This window comes from Silurus meridionalis, chromosome 7 (genome assembly GCF_014805685.1).
Source record: "Silurus meridionalis isolate SWU-2019-XX chromosome 7, ASM1480568v1, whole genome shotgun sequence".
In the NCBI taxonomy this organism is placed as follows: Eukaryota; Metazoa; Chordata; class Actinopteri; order Siluriformes; family Siluridae; genus Silurus; species Silurus meridionalis.
This window is the reverse complement of record NC_060890.1, coordinates 21,946,397-21,963,798: the sequence shown is the minus strand read 5'-3', so window position 1 is coordinate 21,963,798 and position 17,402 is coordinate 21,946,397. Positions and strand designations below refer to the sequence as shown.

The 17,402-nt window shown below is 37.0% G+C and overlaps 1 protein-coding gene across 7 annotated transcripts in view; it reads left to right on the top strand.

Annotated features, from left to right (window-relative positions):
• Nucleotides 1-17,402, top strand: part of rgs7b (regulator of G protein signaling 7b) — a 151,157-nt gene that overhangs the window by 86,168 nt on the left and 47,587 nt on the right. For all 7 annotated transcript variants that reach the window (XM_046854590.1, XM_046854584.1, XM_046854588.1 and 4 more), the window contains one exon: nt 11,237-11,287. In XM_046854590.1, coding sequence (XP_046710546.1) covers nt 11,237-11,287 — 51 coding nt within the window. The remainder of the gene's footprint in view (nt 1-11,236; nt 11,288-17,402) is intronic.

Here is a 17,402-nt window from a genome sequence, read left to right as displayed (position 1 = left end):
AGTTTTAAGAAGCAACAGGAATTTAAGGAAATAAAAGTCAAGAATCTTTTAAAAGAAAGACCAGACAATGACGTTCTCGATACAGACTCCTGTCAGCTAACTTTAACATTAATTTAAAAGATTTACAAATACAGTATCTGACATGACACTACCTACACAATTTCATCATTCAACAGTTAATAAATATAACCAAAATAATGTAAAATTTACAAACGTATTCTACATTTGTAAACACTAAAAACGTAAATTTACTTATAATTGTTTTTTTTTCAAACAATAGTGTTATCTCTTACATTTCCTTTATGATAAAAAAATGTATGACCACCTCTAACAGTATTTAAAATGATAGCATTGCCATTTAATTGTTTCATGACCCTGGGCTTGTATCTGAACTTTGGCTGGTGTCTTTGCTGCGTACATGTTCTCATTGTTTTAATGTAGTTTTCTCTCATCGTTCCTAAATGATAGGTGATGAATTCGCTAGGTTTAATTGTCGAAATGTTCAAAGAGTAAGTGTGTGTGTGTGTGTGTGTGTGTGTGTGTGTGTGTGTGTGCATGCATTAGTCCCTGTGATGAACTGGTTTCCCAAAAATATTGTATTCCAGGATTAGTTAATTTCAGGATTAGGCTCTAGAGCCACTGCAATCCTAACCGTAGTGATGATTTAATGAACGAAACGAACGAATTATCATTTTACATACACAATTTTACTTTTATATTAAAATGTAAAGATTATGACCGATACGTGTACGGTTTCCATCAGCCGCTGCAACCCTCACATGTAATGTCCCCTCATTTCTTCTCTTGAATCATGTTGTCTATGACTTGGCACATCGTCTCATCTCATAACAGCACTCTTCCTTGTTTCTTATTACTTTGTGTTTTGTATGCTGCATCTTATTAAAAGGATCTGCCCTTGTGTCCTCTTTCTCATAATTACATACATAAGGATGCCAGGTAGTACAGATTTAAGCTAATAACATATGTGCATAATGCTAGCTATTAAAATGACAAATAATATAAATATACATATCATAACCTTTTTAAAAAAAACTTTACAAGAGAATTACACAACATGACCATTATATGGACAAAAATATCGGGACACCTGACTTTTCCAGCCATATGTGGTATATTAAGATGCTGGATGCAGTAGCATGAAATTTTCCCTTCACTTGAACTCTTTGAGCATGACAATGACTCTGTGTACAAAGCTAGCTCCATGAAGATATGGTTTACATGGCTTAGAATGGAAGATCTTGAGAGACCTGCTATAAAGCACTGACCTCAGCCCTATTAAACACCTTTAGGATGAATTGGAATGTTGACTGCACCCCAGGGTTCCTCACCTCACCTTCATCAGAACCTGACTCATCTAACACCCTTGTGGAGGAGAGTGAAGGTTATTATAACAGTGAATGGAAATCAAATGTGGAATGGAATGTTCAAAAAACACATACAGTCAGATGTCCACAAACTTTTGTCAGTTAAGTGTATATTATATTAAAGATATATACGCAAAGTTTTCTTTAAAACAAATTCTACTTTAAATAGCACTAAGCAGGAGTTTTGGGGTTTAATATACAGCTCTACTTTTGGAGAGTTTTTTATATCTGAAGATAAGCACAGAGCTGTGGGGATTCGAGTTCAGAGACGAACTGCAGGACCAGACAAGCAGAGAAGCAACTGTATTTTAAGATTTTTTTAAGATTTTTTTTCTCTTACACACAAAAAGATGACACATGCGTACACTCATAGACACTCTGTTCTGATACTGATCTGATTGTTTCTTATTTACATATAACCCTGTTCAGCCATGTGGAGCCTTGTAGGACTGAACCAACATAGGACACTAGTGCAGCCTGAAACACTTTTAATGTGTGTGTGGGGGGGGATTAGTGGTGGATTCTTGTTTGTATGAAATGTTATGTATATTTTTGTGTTTAGGTCTAGTCTAGTTCTTCTAGTTCTGCAGTTCCATCTCTGTGCTTTCGTTCACAGTTTTACATGGTTAGTTTGATTGTCTGCTGTAATGAAGAGAGCTTGCATGTATACACTATATATACATAAAACATTTTTTTTGGAATACTTAATTAATCCCACAGTGAAATTATTTCTTCGTATATCCCAGCCATGTTAGGAATCTGGGGTCAGAGAGCAGGGTCAGCCATGATACAGTGCCCTGGAAGACAAAGGGGCATTACTCAAAGGCCCCAAGAGTGGCAGCTTGCCCATACAATGGCTTGAACTTCTGACCTTGCAATCAGTAACTATTATAGGAGAGGTGGTAGTTCTGGCCTTAACCACTAAACTACCACCTCTCCTATAATAATTCTTTATTCACATATCCCAGCGAATTTAGTGATCTGTTGATCTATTGATCTAGTCTTAATGATAAAACAATTACCGTGCAAGAAGGACATGTTGAAGACCGTGTGAGTGAGAGAGCGTTATTAAGGTTTGGAAAAGCTGGCACAAGGCTGGAATGAACTAAAATGTCAGGTACTGAATGCAAAGTTTAAAGCCTTTAAGCCATGTATTATCATTTTCCATCAGTTTTATAACTGTAAACAATCCAGAGTTACAGTATTGATGATATATAAACATCTTAACATGTCCATCTAAAGGTGGGTAAGGTCAGTAAAGTTTCAGCGGCTGCAGATGTGTATGTGGGTGTGTGTAGCTGTGGGTGTGTGTGTCAGAACTTTCCTAGAGAACATAAGCCCTGAAGCTCCTTTACAGACACTCTCACACACACACACACACACACACACACACACACACACACACACACACACACACACCGAAGGAAAGCTCATTGCCAGGTAAGAAACCTCTCGAGTCTTCTGAGTTTCATGCCGCTGGCTATGTGTGTCTATCTGAATGTCTGTTGTTTGTGTGTGTGTGTGTGTGTGTGTGTGTGTGTGTGTTTCACCCTGGAGAGCAAGCCCAGTCACAGCTCAATTTGGCAGCGGGCTGTCGTAGTGGCCGTTAGGGACGCTGCACCACTTCTCTGGATATAGACCAGAACGACAAGTTCCCTTCCCATCTCTCAATCATACACACACATGCACACACAAACGCACACATTGAGTATCAAGACTATTATTTACCTTATTTTCCCAGGTGTGCTTTAGGTTTGTACTTTTATCCTTTTATCCTATTTTTGCAGCTTCCTTGTATGTATTTTTGCTGTTTTTTTCTTTGTATCTGGGATATAAACAGTGTTAATCTAGTTTGTTTTCCTTGTATAGCAGCTGTACAAAAATTTACTTTTTCGATAAAAAATCCTTCATGAATAAAATTTTGCCAGTAGAATCTTCTGATTTTAGAATCGTATTGCTTGTATTTATACTGTTATAATGTTATTGAGGTGTTAATGTTAATCTGCTAATGGAGAAATTGCAGATGATAAATTTAAGGTTAGCAAAAGGTGTATTAATGTTGTGTGGCGAATAACATGCAAATGTTACTACACAAAACAGAGTAGTAACTACACCAAAACAGAGTAGTTTGGTGATATGCTATTACACACATATGTAATTAGATAGACTGCTAGCTCTATCATAATTGTTTTCAATATCTAAAACTCAAAAAACAGAAGTCATTACCATCTCTGCTGCCCAATTACTTGCAACATAGTCAACAAGTACTATATGCTTAGTATAAAAAATTGCACCCCCAGAAAATATCATTTTCAATTCCCATAATGACCTAAATAGGAACCTAATAAATCTTGGACAAGAGGTTTTAGGGAATAGCTATTTCTAAGACAGTTCCTTCAGGAATCTTACAGGAATGTTATAAAAAAATATGCTAGGGATTCTAATAGGAATACTTTGGGTGTTTAACATTAAAAAATATATAATTTTGTAATGTATAATCGTGTTCCTTATGCATAAGCCAGATATGATAGTGGCAGTGGATAGAGTGATTATAAACCATTGTACTATCACTATAACTGTGCACTTCTTAGTATAGTACAACCTTAATACCAAAAAAGTTAGGACACTGTGTAAACTGTAAATAAAAACAAAATGCAAAGATCTGCAAATCTAATAATCCATATTCTATTAACTATAAAACAAACAAACAAAAAAATAAACATCAAATGTTTTAACTGAGAATATATTTAAAAGGAAAAAATAAGGTCTTATTGAATTTGATGTGAGAGGGCCATTTGTACCACTGTGTAGCATCACATCTGTCCGTATACATATGGGAACTGACGAGACCAGTTGCTGAAGTTTTGGGAGAGGAATGGCTTCCCATATGTTTCTGATACAGGATTTTAACTGCTCAACAGTTCTGGGTATCCTTTGTTGTGCTTTTTGTTTCATGATGCACCAAAAGTTTTCAAATGGTGAAAGCTGTAGATTGCAGCCAGGTCAGTTCAGCACCCATACCTTTTTACTACAAAGTCATAATATTGTAATAGGTGCAGTACACAGTTAGCATTGTCTTGCTCAAGGCCTTCCCTGAAAAAGACATTTTCTTCGTGGAAGCATTCGTTTCTTTAAAACTTGTATATACAGTCAGCAGTGATGGAGCCTTTGTAAATGTGTAAGCTGACCATTTCACAGATATTAATGCACTCCCATACCATCAGAGATGAGGCATTTTAAACTGAGTGCTGATGATTCCACTCCGCTTTAGCCTGGAGGACGTGGTGGTGTCCATGGTTTCCGAAAAGAAATTACAATTTAGATTTTTTTGACCACAAAACAATTTTTAGCATTGGAGTCGAATAACCAGGACATCTATTATAGCTTTCTTATGAAGCCTAGCTTTGTCTATATGTATTTTGTTGAAGTTATGAACTGTTCACTTATAGAGACTTGAGTGCAAAGCTATAGCAATCGGCAGCCATCATAGCAAAATTCTCTGTAACAAGCCATCATCATGGTTTCAAAGTGCTACCATCCACCGTAATCTAATGGCTCTTTATGTGGTCCATATAAACCCTCATCCCAAGCTTTTCTAGCCCTTTTCAGTAGACTCTCAGGGTTTATAATTTCCAGTAACTTTATATATATATATATATATATATATATATATATATATATATATATATATATATATATATATATATACACATACACACACAAGTTTCTCCTACTTGTCTAAAACTTTGCCAGTCTCTCATTTCTTTTGTTTTTAATTTTTTTTATTTTTGCTCATGTTTGAATTAGCAGTAGGATTCTGGACCCCACAAACTATTCATAGCTCAGCTTATGTTTGGAAACTTTTTAATTTTGTAGATTTAAAACCAATAACAGTATAAGGTTTCTCATTTCTGAAAACATGCATGCAGACACACACTGCTGTGTGTGAGAGCGTCTGTAAGCGGGGCGTCTAATCTCGATGGTTGGCACCCGGCTGCCAGTTTGATGGCAAATTGTCAGTAAAAGTCATTAGGGAGCAGCTTCCACAGCACTGAGAGAGATTGAGGGGGGTAGAATAAAAAGGTGGGAAGAGAGAGAAATGTGGGCAAGAAGAGAAAGGAAATGAGTAGGGTGCTAAGGAAATGAAAACAAAGTCAGTGGAGTATTAAAAAAAAGGGAAAGGTCCATATGGAAAAAGAATGAGGTAAAAAGAAGGGAAGGAGTGATAATTAAATGTGTGTATAATTAGCTGAAGGTAACAGCTGGTGCTGGCCGAGTGTGTGAAGCCAGCAGCAGTGCGATAGAGCTGAGGCTGCCCCAGTATCAGAAATGTGTGTGTGTGTGTGTGTGGCTAGAAGACAGATTAAAATAGTTTCCACTAGAGCTAGTTACAGCACCCGGACACATGGCGAGTGGATTAATTAACTTTTGTTATTGTACATTTGCAATCTACATTAGTAGATTAGTTTCTGTAAGTTCTCTAGGATGTTCTCACTGTGGATTTTCTTTGTCCACTGAGATGTTCAATTACCGAGCATTTTAACAAACTCGTCTGAGTGTGAATAAGTGGCGACTGTTCTTCAAAGAGCTGATGAAACTGCTGTTCAGTCACACATTAAATGCTGCTCATCTCTCTGTAATTTGCTAGCTTTCCTTCACAACTTTAAAAGCTCTGCATGAAAAAAGTGACTGCTGAAGACTACCTTATGAGTAAAATAATGAATATTGATCTGATATAACATTATGATAATGATATTAATATTGAATATCTGTAAAGACAAGAAGAAAAGTTTTTACCCTTAACAAATGCACACACACATCTATCTATCTATCTATCTATCTATCTATCTATCTGTCTGTCTGTCTGTCTGTCTGTCTGTCTGTCTGTCTGTCTGTCTATCTATCTATCTATCTATCTCTATCTATCTCTATCTATCTATCTATCTATCTATCTATCTATCTATCTATGGTTACATGCTGTTATCAGTTAGGATGTACTCACTTTTTGCTAGTTATTTAGACAATAATGGCTGTATGTTGAGTTATTTTCAGAAGACAGCAAATCTGTACTGCTATACAAACTGCACATTGACTAAAATATATCAAAATTTCATCTTATAGTATTGTCCCTTGAGAAGATATACTTCATACTATACTATATATATATATATATATATATATATATATATATATATATATATATATATATATATATATATATGCTACCACCATCATGCTGCCACCATCCCAACAGTGAAACATGATGGTGGCAGCATGATGGTGGCAGCATATATTACCGGAGTTACCGTGCAACTTGTGTATAAAATGTCTTTGTGGGAGCATTTAAGAATATATACTGTGGGGCAAAAGTATTTAGTCAGCCACCAATTGTGCAAGTTCTCACACTTAAAAAGATGAAAGAGGCCTGTAATTTTTTTATCATAGGTTCACTTTAACTATGAGAGACAAAATGAGAGAAAAAAATCCAGAAAATCACATTTGTCTGATTTTTAAAGAATTTATTTGCTAATTATGGTGGAAAATAAGTATTTGGTCAATAACAAAAGTTCATCTCAATACTTTGTTATATACCATTTCTCGGCAATGACAGAGAGCAAACGTTTTCTGTAAGTCGCCACAAGGTTTTTACACACTGTTGCTGGTAGTTTGGCCCATTCCTCCATGCAGATCTCCTCTAGAGCAGTGATGTTTTGTGGCTGTCGCTGGGCAACACGGATTTTCAACTCCCTCCAAAGATTTTCCATGGGGTTGAGATCTGGAGACTGGCTAGGCCACTCCAGGACCTTGAAATGCTTCTTATGAAGCCAATCCTTCGTTGCCCAGGCGGTGTGTTTGAGATCATTGTCATGCTGAAAGTCCCAGCCACGTTTCATCTTCAATGCCCTTGCTGAAGGGGTTTTCACTCAAAATCTCACGATACATGGCCCCATTCATTCTTTCCTTTACACAGATCAGTCGTCCTGGTACCTTGGCAAAAACACAGCCCCAAAGCATGATGTTTTTACCCCCATGCTTCACAGTAGGTATGGTGTTCTTTGGACTCAGCATTCTTTCTCCTCCAAACATGACAAGTTGAGTTTTTACCAAAAAGTTATATTTTGGTTTCATCTGACCATGTGACATTCTCCCAATCCTCTTCTGGATCATCCAAATGCTCTCTAGCAAACTTCAGACAGGCCTGAACATGTACTGGCTTAAGTAGGGGGACACGTCTAGCACTGTAGGATTTGAGTCCCTGGCGGCGTAGTGTGTTACTGATGGTAGCCTTTGTTAATTTGGTCCCAGCTCTCTACAGGTCATTCACTAGGTCCCCCTGTGTGGTTCTGGAATTTTTGCTCACCGTTCTTGTGATTGTTTTGACCCCACGGGGTGAGATTCTGCGTGGAGCCCCAGATCGAGGGATATTATCAGTGGCCTTGTATGTCTTCCATTTTCTAATAATTTCTCCCACAGTTGATTTCTTCACACCTAACTGCTTAGCTATTGCAGATTCAGTCTTCAGGTAAAAATCAGACAATGTGATTTTCTGGATTTTTTTTTTTCTCATTTTGTCTCTCATAGTTGAAGTGTACCTAAGATGAAAATAACCGGCCTCTTTAATTTTTATAAGTAAGAGAACTTGCACAATTGGTGGCTGACTAAATACTTTTTTGCCCCACTGTATATATATACAGTGGGATTAAGTGTATGTGCAATTTGTTGTATTTCAAGATAGTTGCTAATAATCACTGCATTAATACGTCATGTTAATGTTCCCAGCTACAGCAAGGTCTGGTCTCTAAGAAACTGGCAAAAAAATAAAACTGAATCTCAGTCATTTTACAGAAAAATGTGCCATAAAAAATAATATAAATAATTCATAGATCTAAGGGTGCTTTTTTTTTTTTTTTTAAATAAACGTATAATTTTTTTACATATATATTTTTTTCAATTATCTTTCTGATAATTTTCCAAACCTTCTCTTTTTTACAGTTATTAAGAAATAATATAATTTGCAAAGTACAAAATGAATCGATGTGCAATCGATGTGACTCACCTTGTAATTTGTACCTTTAATTAATTGCAAATTCACACGGAAAGAGAACACGACGTGCTGGTTTTCGTTTTTTAATAGTGAGAAATCCACAATCCTCCACAGATCCGGTTAGTAAATCTGCTTGCACAGTTTCTTCCCTCTTGTTGGTATAAATAAAATGTCTTCCTCACTGGTGTCCTGAGGGTATGTAAACTTTTGCACCCGGCTCTAACTCTCCACTTCTTTCTATAGTCAGTCTCCAAAGAAGTCACACTTTGTGCTATATTTGCCATAGCTCGCAGTGTGTGATTTGTTTGTGTGTCTCTTAGGAAATCGTCTACAAGCCTTCACAACATCCCAGTATACAAAAACGTCAAAATGGAAAAGAAAAAAAAAATGCAGCATTTGAACAAATGCCTTTGGGATTTAAGTGTTGGTTTAACCTGCTTTATGCTGTACTTTATATGCTAATATTGTGAACTGGGCTTCCCTATAGGGGGATTGTAGCAGAGTCTAGGATAGTTTAGGTTAGAATAATTTTTAGAAGTGTGAAATATTAAAATATTAATAAAATAAAAAATTTTTTTGAAGAATTTTAAATGATCGTAATGCAAGCAATTAGCATTCATAAATGCATGTGGTTTGTCAAGGTATAGTGTCACCCAACACCTGAGTAATTAAACTGACCATTATATAATTTTAATCATAGACAGCAGGAATAATTGTGTAGAAAACAATGTAGGTCAGATTCTGGTATTGAATCAATTACATACCATCCAAAAAAAATACCTGGTCTCTGCACCCATCCCTAGGGAAGACATGCTTCCAGACTTTTCCTGTTCTGGTACATTGGTGGTGGAACAAACTTCTACTTGACGTCCAAACACTCACTAGCATTCATCAAACAACTTCTAAAGACCCCCCTCTTCCAGAGGTTCTTAAATTAGCAGTTATTGGGGGGGGAAATAATTTGCTTTCTAACTATGTTCTTTTTTTTCTACCATCAGGAGATTTGTCCTAATGGTATTCGTGTTTCCTAATGGCCCATGGCATTTACATGTATTTATTGAAGGCAATTTCAAAGCACTTTGTAGCTCGCTCTGGATAAGGGCGTCTGCCAAATGCCATAAATGTAAATGTAAGTAATCTCTCATATTCCTTTAGATATTTTATTCGATTGCAACAGAATAGTTTCAAACCTCTAGAGGAGCGTAACTGAGAAGCTATGAAACCATAAAAAGCTTTGGATGTCCAACCTCAAAACAGGGTTAAGATTTCTCTAAGTGTCCCCTAATTGTCCAATAAAAGTTTTAAAGAACGATTTTCCAAAGAGTGCACCAAATACAAACACGGTTCAGATACACTTTAAGTGACTGTCAGGGTATGCATTATTTAAAGGGTGTACTGATGTACTAAAATAACCTGGTGAAGGGTTTGGGGATTGTAGCAGAGTCTAGGATAGTTTAGGTTAGAATAATTTTTAGAAGTGTGAAATATTAAAATATTAATAAAAGAAAAAATTTTTTTGAAGAATTTTAAATGATCGTAATGCAAGCAATTAGCATTCATAAATGCATGTGGTTTGTCAAGGTATAGTGTCACCCAACACCTGAGTAATTAAACTGACCATTATATAATTTTAATCATAGACAGCAGGAATAATTGTGTAGAAAACAATGTAGGTCAGATTCTGGTATTGAATCAATTACATACCATCCAAAAAATACCTGGTCTCTGCACCCATCCCTAGGAAGACATGCTTCCAGACTTTTCCTGTTCTGGTACATTGGTGGTGGAACAAACTTCTACTTGACGTCCAAACACTCACTAGCATTCATCAAACAACTTCTAAAGACCCCCCTCTTCCAGAGGTTCTTAAATTAGCAGTTATTGGGGGGGGAAATAATTTGCTTTCTAACTATGTTCTTTTTTTTCTACCATCAGGAGATTTGTCCTAATGGTATTCGTGTTTCCTAATGGCCCATGGCATTTACATGTATTTATTGAAGGCAATTTCAAAGCACTTTGTAGCTCGCTCTGGATAAGGGCGTCTGCCAAATGCCATAAATGTAAATGTAAGTAATCTCTCATATTCCTTTAGATATTTTATTCGGATTGCAACAGAATAGTTTCAAACCTCTAGAGGGAGCGTAACTGAGAAGCTATGAAACCATAAAAAGCTTTGGATGTCCAACCTCAAAACAGGGTTAAGATTTCTCTAAGTGTCCCCTAATTGTCCAATAAAAGTTTTAAAGAACGATTTTCCAAAGAGTGCACCAAATACAAACACGGTTCAGATACACTTTAAGTGACTGTCAGGGGTATGCATTATTTAAAGGGTGTACTGATGTACTAAAATAACCTGGTGAAGGGTTTGGGGATTGTGGCATAATGCAAAGTGGATTTCATACTTTGATTATTTTCCTGTAACCCTGCATCCCAATTTCGGTTACCTTTATGCTGCAGGTACATACCAACAAGTTACATGTGTTTAATAATGAAACAACAATGCCTCATACTTTCTGTAGAATCTATGTGAAACTAGTGGATCCCTGTTAGCACTTAAAGCTGCTTTCTTTGTTTTAGAAGTAAAAACAAAACAAAACACACTGTCATGGACAGACTCTTCTGATATTGAAAGTCTTCCAGATACTTGAGATTTCTTCTCTAAATGTAAAAATAAGCATCTCACAACGATGCCCACGGCGTTGCCTTTTAAACTTCGCTGTTTTTCCTCGTCTTCTTTTTTCAGCACATATTGATTGTGGCTGTGAAGATTCCTCTCTCACATTTTTTTCCCTCGTTTCTTTTTCAGGTTCAGAAATTGTGCAGTGGATGATCAAAAACCTAGACATCGAAGATCAAGGTAAAGTGAACTGTGCCGAGCTCGTTTCATGTGTGTGTGTGCTGAACCTGTTTCCACTCCACAGGCTCCGAGCAGCGAGAAAACACTCGAACCTCGCAGCTCTGACCTTGAGGCATGTCCTCTGTTGTGCTCATTTTCTGTTTCTCTCTTTTTCTTTTTCGGATTCCATATACAGTATCTTACTGTTTTTTTGCATTTATGTGGTCGAAAAAAATAGGCTTAATTCTGTATTTCTTTTATACAGAGTTCCAACTTGACAGGTTTTATTAAGTGTTGAATAGTTTTGGTACTTTTTTCATTTGACCTGAAATTAAGTGCACAGTAAAATGATGCTTTTAAACAAAGAGGATCTATTAATGAGGTTTTATCCATTTATATAAATCTTACAAATGTTTGTGGTGCAATTTCTTTCATTAATCTTTTATTATCCTGTACAGACACTGTAAAGCAGATGGCACATACAATACAAAGTGAGACGGTAACACTTTAATTAAAAAAACACACAAACCGGGTAACTAAAGTCCTTATGTTATAAAGCCAGATGTGGAAAGAACAAAAAAAATATTCTACTCAAGTAAAAATACTCTGAGTAAATGTTCTCTTTTTTTTAACAGGGGGGCATTCTTGTGTAGTTCAAAAGGGGCAAACTAGTTCATTTTAATTGAAGAAACACCTTTACAATTTAAAGTGCAATAACAAAAAAACAAAAAAAAACTATAGCCCATGACTTGAATCTAATGTGTTGTACTTTAGCAGCACCAAAAAAAAAAAAACCCTTTTGTAATAATGTCGTTTACAGCAATGAGAGAAATCGCAAATGCAGATTCAGAACTCAGACGCATTAAACAACTTTTTAATCGCTTTCTGTTGGGTCTGCATCACTGGCGTCTGTCTTGTCCGTCTCCATCTTTCTTTCGTGTAAATTTGGTGCGTTTGTTGTCCTGCGCATAAATCAATCAGTGCGGTAGTTTCCAGTGCGTCATTTTTTTCCCCACTTGCAATTGTCATAAAAAAATCCGATATGATGCAAAAAAAGATTGATTACAGCAAGAGTCAATGTTTTCTTCATTGCAATAAAGAAAAAAGAAATGACACTCGTTTGCCAAAGAATGCAGAAGAGAAGCACGCCCTTCCTCTTTTCCTTCCTCCTTATATACCTGCAAGATGAGTTTCAAAAGCGGGCCTTGCGCCCCTGTTTTCAACTGATAAGAAAGAAAAGGAAGTAACAGATAAGGAAGTAAGGAAGTAACATTTTCGACACACCCCACAGTGTTGAAAGACAACACCGTACAAGGTCTAGAGTGTTCATGAAATACACATAGAGAAGGAAGTTTCTGTTCTTGAAGATATAAGTAATAATCTGCCTGTCACGTACATCCATGAATATATAGAAGCATAAAAGGTCACGTGTACTATATATACATATATACATATACAAAAACATATATACATATTGTTTTTTTTACTTAGTAAATGTATATGATTAAAATAGCAGTGAAGTGTGCAGTAGGAACGAGAGACTGGTTTAAGGTGGAGGTTGGACTGCATCAAGGATCGTCGCTGAGCCCTTTCCTGTTTGCAGTGGTGATTGACAAGTTGACGGACGAGGTCAGACAGGAATCTCCGTGGACTATGATGTTTGCGGATGATATTGTGATTTGTGGTGAGAGTAGGAAGCAGGTTGAGAAGAGCCTGGAGAGCTGGAGGTACGTGCTGGAGAGAAGGGGAATGAAAGTCAGTAGGAGTAAGACAGAGTACATGTGTGTGGATGAGAGTGGGGGCAGTGGAGTGGTGCGGTTGCAGGGAGAAGAGGTGGAGAAGGTGGAGGAGTTCAAGTACCTGGGGTCAACAGTGCAAAGTAATAGAGAGTGTATTAGAGAAGTGAAGAAAAGAGTGCAGGCAGGGTGGAGTGGGTGGAGAAGAGTGATAGCAGGAATGATTTGTGATAGAAGAGTATCTGCAAGAATGAAAGGGAAAGTTTATAGGACTGTGGTGAGACCTGAGATGTTGTATGGTTTAGAGACAGTGGCATTGAGTAAAAGACAGGAGGTGGAGCGTATTGCTTTATAAGCAAAAGTTAGTGGACACCGTAATATTAAAGTCATATGTGCTGTGTGAACATCCTATTTCACAGTGTACTTCTATTTGCTGTTATAACAACATTTACTTTCATGGAAAGATGTTCCACTAGATTTTGGAGTGTGCTAGTGGAGATTTGTGCTCATTCAGCCACAAGGGTGTTAGTAAAGTCAGGTAGTGATGTAGGTAAGTCAAGGAGGACTGGGGAGGCCTGAGATTTGATGGTGTTCAAAGGTGTTCAATAGGGTTAAGGGTCAGAGCTCTATAGCACCAGATCTTCATCTCTAACCCATGTAAAGCATATCTTTATTGAGCTGGCTTTGTGCACAGAGGCATTGTCATGCTGGAACAGGTTTGGATCTCCTAGTTTAGGTGAAGGGAAAATGTAATGCTACCCAATTCAACTATTTAACTGTGTCCCTATAGTGTAAATATTGTAACTCTATTGCTGCTTTCAGATGAAATCCAACTATCCAACATCCTATAATTATGTAATAAAGAGAGATTGTTAGATAGTAGCAGTTATAATAGCTGTAATTCCCCCCTTTCTCTTTCTTTCCCATTTGCTTTCTTTTCTTTCTGTGACATTCCGTCTTCTGTCAGTCTCCATCTGTCTGTCTGTTTTTCCTCTAGCAGTCTCACAAGAAAACAGCTGGAAATGAAATGGCCCCTGTGTGTGTGTGTGTGTGTGTGTGTGTGTGTGTGTGTGTGTATATATGTATGTGTGTGTGTGTGTGTGTGTGTGTGTGTGTGTGTGTGTATATATATATATATATATATGAGTGAGAAAAAGAACCTACTGTTTGTACTAAAATCAGCAGGCGAATGATTAAAGAGATAAGAGATGATGCAAGCACAATTTGATTCCATCTCATGAATGATGTCGTAAGAAAGGCTAAGTGTGTTACCCTCACCTCATACTCATGACACACACCTCACATGCTCATGCTTTCTTAGCATTAATGTAAAGGTGTTAGTTCAGTTTATTGTTAAGCCAGGTATGTTGCACTCAGCCTAGGTGTTTCTTTAAGGCTTGTGATAAAACCATTTTATGTAGCTAGTTTGCTTGTCTCATTTAAACCAAATGTGCTATAAATATGCATGGAACATAACACTTGGGTTTGAGCTGCTAAAGAAAACATTATCTAGTTTTAATAGCTATAAAAGTTCTGCACAAGCTTCTTTTTTCCAAGTTAATGAGGCAAAAATTGCAATTCTGCAACTTCACCACAGGCTCTCTGCTCTTAAGACTTTATCTTATCTTACTTCTGACTGTTACAAAGCACTCGAATTGGAGACTTCCTCCAAAAATAGCATCCTACATACATGTACCTGTGCAAGGTTTTACTGTCAAAACAACATATTTGAATGAGTGCTCAATATAAAACTTGTCAGTCAAAACCTTCTGACCAATCAGAATGGTAAGTTCAACAGCACTATAGTATAATCTCTGATGACTTTTAAACCCTTTGCCTTTAAACCTTCATTTAAACTACATCATCATCATCATGTCAATCAAAACCTTCTGACCAATCAGAATGGTAAGTTTAACAGCACTATAGTATAATCTCTAATGATTTTTAATCCTTGTGCCTTTACACCTTCATCCAAACTACATTATCATCAGAATCATCATCAACATCATCATCATTATCATCATCATCATCATGTCAATCAAAACCTTCTGACCAATCAGAATGGTGCATTTAATAGCACTATAGTATAATCTCTTATGACTTTTAAGACCTTTGCCTTCACAACTTCATCCAAACTAATAAACTAAGACTAATACGTTTTTTTTGTGTGTGTGTGTGTGTGTGTGTGTGTGTGTGTGTGTGTGTGTGTGTGTGTGTGTGTGAGTGTGTGTGTGTGTGTGTGTGTGTATACCCATATCTATGATGGATGGTGGCAGGCTGTAATGTGCAATCCACAGTGCAGTATTCTTTATATTTTCTCTACACACTTTATGCTTGCTTAATATCTGAGAAGCTGCAAAAGTTTGTATTGTATTTTATTATGTCTATATATCTTTATTATATCCCATATTTTAGATTCAATTAACTTTTTTTCGGAATTGGGCTTTAAAATAAATCACGTTGATAATCCTGGGTAGAGTAAAGAGAGAGGGTTTGAACTTCCTATGGGTAAAAACTTGTACATATTCAAATGTAATAACAAGGTGTACAGAGAGAATCACGTCTCTGAAATGAGGGGAAAAAATCTGCTCAATTATGGAATGTTTGCCTTAATGAATATGCACTGTGGAGTGTTTCTGCCCAAAACCTGCAAACAGAGGACGGAGTAAATGGAAATTGATTAAGATGCCGCCCGCTGTGTGATTTACTGCAGCTTGTAATTCACACAATTATTCTCTGTAAATCAGCCACAACACACCCACTAACTGCACATCATTTATCTGATTGCATTCCAAAATGGTCCTCTTTATTCAATCAGAATCAGTATGTGTTAGTCTGGGTGTTGAATTGCCAGGTCATTTTCACGAATGCTCAGTGCTAACTCTAGCCAGCTAAACACTTACACTTACTTTGGGCCAACTCACTTTCATCCAAAGGGCATTTCATAGGGAGGTGGAGGCTCAGTGGTTAAGGGATTGGACTTTGGATTGGAAGGTTACAAGTTCAAATCCCACCACCGCCACCACTGGGCCCTTGAGCAAGGCAAGAAAGTTGCTTTGGATAAGGGTGTCTGCCAAATACCGTACATTTTATCTAACTCTTGTATTATGAGCTCAAAATGTTGCACTGTTTGCACCAGGTTGAACATGATTCACCTTATGTGGTGAGGACACTTACTAGTCCTTAGCTCTGTGTTTTCTGTGATTGTTGTTAAATGTAGCACCAGGGTTCAGGGGGAACGTTGTTTCATTTCACTGTGTACTGGGTTAGCTATATATGGTTGAAATGACAATAAAAGCTTCTTGACTTGAAAATCATGTCCCTTTGTCCCCCTCTCAATGACATGCCTATGTGTCCACCTTAAACACACGCTTATCTGTCCCTGTAGTGTTTTAGTGAATTTAGACTAAATACCAAGTTAAACCATAGCCAATGAAGAGTCGTAGTAAGGTTGATCATTTACTGTAACACTACCTCATTAACATGTTGCGGTGAAAACTGTGAAGATATGAAAATATTCAGAGTTTATGTTTTGATAAACATGACTATCATAAATATACACTGCTGTTCTCTCTGTAGTGGCAGTTTCAGTAGCTATTAACATTGCTGAAAGCTTGTATACAATAGCAAACAGAAGCTTATCTAACATCGTATTTTCAACAGATTTTCACTCCTAGAGATAGAAATGAACTTAAGGCATTATAGTGGAAGCAAAATAAAAATGGCGAGAACAAGCTGTCTCCTTGTTTTTATGCATAACCGGGAAAAGCTACCATTAAGTGACCAAACAGGAACTGACATCATATTTTTTTTTTTACAAACGAAGCAACATTTTTACCTGAGAATATTTAATACATATTAACACCAGATATTCAAAGGTTAAATCCCCTTAAAATGCCAATCTGTCTCATCTGAAGAGGTATCCATCTCTCACTCAGATGCTAAGCTTTCACACATTACATGTCCATCTGTCCCACTCAAATGAGTCAAAGAGACACATCTGTCCCACTCCGTTCAATTAGAAAGAAAGCTTTTCCACTCAAAGACATGCCAGTCTGTCCTACCCAGACACATCCATCTGTCCCACTCAAATGAGTCAAAGAGAGACTCATCTGTCCCACTCAGATTTACCAAAACATCTCTTTTAAAGACCTGCCAGTTTGATTTTCTGACATACCAATTTGCCCCACTGTGTTCAATAAGACACTAAGCTTTTCCACTCAAAGGCATGCTAATCTGTCCTACTCAGACTGTGTCCCACTCAAATGATTCAAAGAGACACTCATCTGTCCCACTCAGACATACCAATATGTCTCTTTTAAAGACATGCCAATTTATCCCACTGTGTTCAATAAGACACTAAGCTTTCCCACTCAAAGACATGCTAGTCTGTCCTACTT